The sequence below is a fragment of the Octopus bimaculoides genome, chromosome 9 (assembly GCF_001194135.2).
Source record: "Octopus bimaculoides isolate UCB-OBI-ISO-001 chromosome 9, ASM119413v2, whole genome shotgun sequence".
In the NCBI taxonomy this organism is placed as follows: Eukaryota; Metazoa; Mollusca; class Cephalopoda; order Octopoda; family Octopodidae; genus Octopus; species Octopus bimaculoides.
In genome coordinates, this window is record NC_068989.1 from 34,521,526 (window position 1) to 34,528,612 (window position 7,087).

The window sequence follows — 7,087 nt, forward strand, 5'->3', positions numbered from 1 at the left end:
AAGAGCTTGGTTGGGAAAAAATTCCTCATCCACCTTATTCTCCTGACCTTGCTCCTTCAGACTACCATTTGTTTTGTAGTTTACAGAATCATTTGGGGGACATAACTTTCGCAAGCCAGGAGGAGGTCGAAACTGACATTTCAGAGTTCTTCACTTTGAAACCAAAAGAGTTTTACATTGATGGGATTAAAAAGCTAGTAAATAGATGGAAGGAAGTCATAGATAATCAGGGAAAGTACATTGATTAAATTTCAATTAAATATAACATTTGATCACCTGTTTTCTTTATTCAAAATTTGGACAGAACTTATGGGATGACCTGATAGATAACATAAAGTTTACAGCAAAGGAATAGGGAAAGATTCAGCTCACTTCTGGTAAGTATTCTCTATTGATCATACACCAGAATATAAATACAATACAGCAAAGAAAGAGATCAAAGAGAGGCACTGTACATAATGATCAAGTAATATAAAATAAACCAAAACATCTGAAGGAAATAAGTCAACAGTAACAAATAGTGGGGTATAAACAGTCTAAAAAGTGAAATGAATTAGGTTGATGTGAACAAGAGGATAAGTCTGGCATTAACCTTTTGTTAATAATCTAGGTTGTGGAAATCGGCCCAATTACATTCTACGCAAAAGAAAAAAACATAGTAAAAAATTATTAAATTCATTTCCTAATCTAAAGATGAATAGGGAAACCAACTTGCCTTGTCTAATACCATAACCTGATCCTTAGGTACCTTTAGCAAAGACCACTCTGTTATAAGAAATTGGGCAGGCCTCTTGTTGGAGGATACTTTCATCCATCGGTTATGAAAGCCATGAAGAAAGCTATGGGTGCTATGTTTCTTCCCATGACTAAACTATTATATAAAGAATATAGTTTCAAAAAGATCATCACATCTAATGAAGCCAGATTCTGTTAAATATACCCAAGATATCATAAAGGCAACGAAATTAATCAGGTCGAGAGGCTAAAAATCATATATAGACAATTCACAGAATTTCAATGACAAAGAATCTCAATCTCTATTCACTAGTTCTTCCAATTCTTCATAAATATTGCACAGATGAACGAAGACCGACACTAATGCTTCTTTCTACTAAAGGCACAAGGCCTGAAATTTTGCAGGAGGAGACTAATCAATTATATTGACCCAGTGTTTCATTTGTACTTGTTTTATCGACCCTGAAAGGATGAAAGGCAAAGTCAACCTCGGCAGAATTTGAACTCAGAATGTAGCAGCAGATGGAATACTGCTAAGCATTTCACCCAGTGTGCTAACAATTCTGCTTTAAATAATAATAATAATAATAATAATAATAATAATAATAATAATAATAAGAAGAAGAAGAAGAAGAAGAAGAAGAAGAAGAAGAAGAAGAAGAAGAAGAAGAAGAAGAAGAAGAAGAAGAAGAAGAAGAAGAAGAAGAAGAAGAAGAAGAAGAAGAAGAAGAAGAAGAAGAAGAAGAAGAAGAAGAAGAACAACAACAACAACAACAATCCTTTCTACTAAAGGCACAAGGCCTGAAATTTGGGTGAATGGGATAGTCAATTATATCGACCCCAGTACTTGACCGGTACTTAATTTATTGACTCTGAAAAGCTGAAAGACAAAGTCGACCTCATTGAAATTTGAATTCAGAATGTAGCAACAGGCAAAATACTGCTAGGCATTTCATCCAGCGTGCTTGCAATTCTGCCAGCTTGCCGCAGCAGCAGCAGTGGCAGTAGTAGTAGTAGTAGTAGTAGTAGTAGTAAACCGTACAAAAGTAATCAGGCAATGAAATGCTTATAACTAAATTCACAACATGGTTTACAGTAAAATTTTCCTTCATCTCCTTTTACATGGTAAATCAATATATTTAAAACAGTACAATAGGATTTCTATAAATTTGGCACTATGTCTTTAAAGTACCTAAATGTTAACAACATGAAAAAACTATATTTTAAAATCTTATTAATTTAGTATTAGTTTGACTAAACATTAAAAGCAAGTAAATATATGATGTAAGAAAGGAAGTTGATAAAGAGAGAAAGAAAATACTGAGAGAATGCAGACAAATAGACAGACAGAAAGAGAGAAAGAAAGAGAGAAAGAAAAAGAGAAAGAAATAGAGAAAGAAAGACAGACAGACAGATAAAAAGTGGTTAGCTGCAGAGACTATCATGAAAGAAAGACTTAACAATTGATGTAAGTTAGTGGTGTGTTTAGTAAAACTTGTTCACCTCCTCAGGCTCCTGGCCAGAATAGTGGAGGGTGTCTTCTGGATTTTCAGCCGCATAGATGATGGCATCTTGGTCGTGGTTTACCAAATCTCCACTCTGAACTGACAGCTGCTGGTGTTCAAACTGTAGGAACCAACCAAGCCATTAATAGCAGAAGAAAAACATATGCAGCAATGAAAATTAGGGAAAGAAAATGGAGAAGATTTTTGTGGCACATCAATTCTGTTGAAGGAAATTTTTTTTTTGCTCAGAAAATACAAACATTAGGAATCAAGTCAGATCTCTGTGTAAAAAGGTAAAATCTGGAATCCAACAAAATTACTGAAGATATCTGAGTGTATGTATATAACTGTGTATCTATAGACACCTGTATGTGAATATACATATGTATACATAAATTTATATATACATACATGTGTCTGTATGTATGTGCATATATATATATAAAAAAATATATATATATATATATACACACCACACAAACACACGTGTATGTGTACATATAATAGGAGTTTAGAAAAGTAGACTGATTAGAATTAAAAATTCATGACAACAGAAAAACAAAAATAACTTAATATACTATAATAACTAATAATAAATAATAAGTAGAAAAATTTGGCTAAAAAGAGACAAAACTATACAATGTGAAATAAAATGGATGCAATTAACATTTCGGCAACAAAACAAAAAAAGAAAGAGGCTAAAATACAAGTGCTTAAATTGAAATCATCAAGAAAGTAACCTGAAAGTTAGAAAAATTAATTATTTAACAAAGGTTAAAATATTGGAAAAACTACAAAAGAAATTTAAAACAAAAAAAAAAAAAGGAATTATAAAAACAAAAGAAAATAAGAAATATTAAAATAAACGCTAATTTTAAAGGTATTTCTATGACAGCAATGAAATATATTTCTAGCAAAAAGTTTGGGAAATGAAACAAAAAATAACATATTTGTAAAAGAAATGTAGTTTAGTTGAACTGTCTTTCCTCACTGTTTCTTCATGGGCAAAGATCTATTTGGTTAACCCTTTGAACTTGCAAGTACAATTTAGCAGGTGCAATTTCAGCTGATTTATAGCCTGGGAAGACAGAAAGCATGTAGCCATATGGTTTTGTGTTTACAGATCACTAACTGGCAAAAACACTGTTATTTTCAGCTGTAAACACAAAACCATGTAGTCACCCACTTTTCCATCTGCTAACTCATGGGTTCAAAGGGTTAAAATCTAACCAAGAGAAGAAAGTAAAGGATACATCATCACCATTACTGATATAGTTTAGTTTTAAAAAAAAATATAGCTTTGCTGGGAGTAATAAAAATGTTTTGTATAATGTTATGATAACCAATACCATCATTTTTAACCCTTTTGATACCAACTTACTTGAAATCATCTCTGGTTCTACGACACAAAAAACTTTCCACCAGATTTTCAAGTCAAGTTTGTTCCAAATACCAGCTTAATAATATCAAAAGTACTTTTCTAAGTTCTTTGTTAATTTAAAAACTGAAACAGTATTTCCACAAACATATGGTAAAAGAAAGATTAATAACCATAAACTCTAAATGAAAAGGTAGCAAAATTGGCTGAACATGGTACAGAGCCCAATGAGATGATCTGTCTGAAATAATTCATCAATATACTGAGGCTCCTAGTAATGAAACTTGTTTTCCCTACTTCTGGGTGTGAATGAAATAAATAACAAGCTAATGAGCTGGATGAATTCTCTTAAATATACACTTTAGCTTACAAAATATTGCTTGTTTCTGTTGTTTTGTGTTTTTATCAAGTTAAGGAGTTTATATTTTTTTCCATTAAATATTCCTTGGAGTTATTTTTCACATATAGAGAACGAAATGAACATGAAAATATATCCAATTTATAAAATTAATCTAAAGAGAACCTCACTAACAATAACCATCAGCAAACTATAAGGAAACTTTTCATTAATTTGGATTATTTTCTATGACATGGAGAGAAGTGGAATATTTCAGCTGAAAAATCTCTTTCTCCACAGACAGATTCCTCTTCTATCCATGGTAAACAAACTTATCTGAAGTATCATAAACTTTAACAAATAATTCTTGCCAACATAAACCACCACTAACTTCCTCAGCTTCTGTTTTTTTTTACATAGATTCCATTGTGGTGTATAGTAAAATCATAACAGCAGAGAGCCATCTATCGGATAGTCATAACAGAACAACCATCTATAATATAATCATAATGACAAACTTTCTATAGTATAGCCATAACAGCAGTCATTTATAATGTAGTCATATATTGGCAATCTATGGTGCAGTCATCTATATTGTAGTCATAATAACACATGGCTACCTTAGTATGTAGTCATAACAACTTGAAAACAAAACTTCAAAGTCTCTGTTAACCATTAACAAATATGTACTCTACTGAAATGTATTGGATTGTCCTTCAGTTTAATGTTAAATTATGTTTATATATGACTTGACATGAGAGGAATTATATATGTGTATGTGGGTGTGTGCATGCGCATATACATGTGTGCGTGTGATTGTGTGTACATGTGAGTATGTTTCCTCCTTGGTGCCCCATTTATTGCTTCTCAAATCATCTTTATCACACATAACCTTTAAATTTATTTACAATCTCTAGTTTATCTTTATGTCATTCACTGATGGTGTACCATCTAGTCCCATTGACTTAACAGTCAAAAGCCTTTGATATATTTTTTAAGTGGATAGATCTTTTTCTTTTCTGTTCCTATCTCCTTTTCATTCCTACTCTATTCTCTCCATTTCCTTCCCTTATTCCAATTCATTAATGTAGCACTGTGAATATATACTTTGTAATAGCTTCAGTTATTTACTCTCTCAGCTGTAACCTAGATGGGAGGGTGAACTTGCACTATGTTCTATTCTTGTGGGGAGTCATAAATGTTAAATTTTACTCTTAATTCACCTGAAGAGAACAGTTTTTTTTTTACATGATGTAACGCTTTTGCTCACAAAGAAAAAAGAACATGTCTGAAACAGCTGTAGTGAACCTCAACCCAGTTGTGTTATTGTTTATTCTTCACCTAACTCTAGGCACTGGATCTGGAGCTTATAGACAACTGTGGAATATGTGCCATGAGTGTACTCCTGTGTGACTTTGAGTACATGTTGTATATTTTGTCAGTACTTGGGAATGTGTGCATAACTAGAGTGACAAATTGGTATTTAGTATAGTAAGTACGTATATGTCAACATGCATTGTTAGTGCACCGGTGCACTATCCCTGACTCTATATTGGTGCTTTTACTATTTAAATACCCTGGCAGTTACGACGGCAAGCAAAACAGAAAAGGGATGTAACGAAAGTAATCTCCCTCGAGCTTCTAGAATGTTCGAGATCTTTCTGGAAGCTTTCAGTTTCACATGGAAGTCGGGGACTTCAGGTTCATCCCTTATATAAGGGAAGAAATTCTAAATTCGTGCACTCTGTGCTTGTCTAGCCTTAGGTTTGCATTGAGTCAATATTGCCTGCTCGCGCACCCGTTTGTCTTTCTTACTTGGATACATGTGACTACAAAACCAGAACATATTCATGTAATGTTATAAGCTTCCTTCAACTAGCCTTGTATGTTAACGCATTACCTCCAGTAGTAAAAGTTATGACTTATTACAAGCGTCTCATGAATTCTATTCTCTTGTTATGAGACAAAAACAGTGACTCCCTTTTCTCTCATACTGACTAAATTATAGTGTGTCATTAAGTCAGCGTTACCACCAAAAATATATAACCCTGACTTCACTATAAAATGGTGACCTCCGTTACAAACACAATAGCCACTTCACTATACCCGATTCTATTGGATCCTGAAAATTTTGTTTGTTTCTATGTATGCATGCATATATATATGTATATGTATCTTATCTATAAAAGGCAGATTTTCTCTGTGTGTATGCATGTTTAAAATTTATACATTTACACAAGTCCAAATTTAGTGGATGAAAACATTGGAATTAATATTCTAAATATAAATACCATAACTTAGGTCATAATGTCATTTTTTCGGTCAAAATAACTCCTAATTACGAAAAAAATTGATAAAACTACATACATAACCATTTTCCCCTATAATATAATCTTATTTCCTACTTCTACTACCATTACAAATCGTTTCAACTGCTACTTTCTGTTATGAACGTTTATGAACGATCCAAGAAAAAAGACAGAAAGAAACGAAAGAGAAAGAGTGAGTCATATAAACAGACACACTAGCAATCATACGTAAATACGCACATATATCTTCACATACATGTACCTATGGTTACCAATGACCTCATTCTAATTGGCAGGAATTGTAAGTTCACTTTCCATTTCTAACACTGTCATTCACCAAGATAACAAAAAAAAAAAAAATAGCGACACATTTTTTTCAAATACGATCAACAAACATTTATTCCCTACAAACCATATATATACATACATACATACAAATACACACATACATACAAATAAACACATACATACAAATACCTGTCAATCTTTTTCAAATACAATCGACAGTCAAACATTTATTCTCTACAAACTGAATTTTTTGAAAATCTTTCTTAAAGCACATTTACTTACTACCATATATATATACAGAGAGACAATACACACTAATACACTCAAATACATACATACATACAAACACCTGTCAGTTTTTATATTTATTTGCCGTTTCTTATCACCCTTTCCCCCTTCAATTTTAAGCACACTTTCCAAGACAATTTCTCTGTACAAGTAACTTTCACATTCACAGTCAAACATTTATTCCCTATAAACTGTGAGTTTTTTGAAAATCTTTTTTAAAACACATTTACTTACTACCATATATATA

The 7,087-nt window shown here is 32.3% G+C and overlaps 1 protein-coding gene across 4 annotated transcripts in view; it reads right to left on the bottom strand.

Moving 5' to 3' along the window:
* The window catches only part of LOC106877132 (V-type proton ATPase 116 kDa subunit a 1), a 96,253-nt gene that overhangs the window by 19,381 nt on the left and 69,785 nt on the right, over positions 1-7,087 (bottom strand). For 2 of the 4 annotated variants that reach the window (XM_052970607.1, XM_052970608.1), the window contains exon 14: positions 2,239-2,361. The exons of the other annotated variants lie outside the window; for them this stretch is intronic. In XM_052970607.1, the coding sequence (XP_052826567.1) occupies positions 2,239-2,361 (123 nt within the window). The remainder of the gene's footprint in view (positions 1-2,238; positions 2,362-7,087) is intronic. 4 annotated transcript variants of the gene reach the window in all.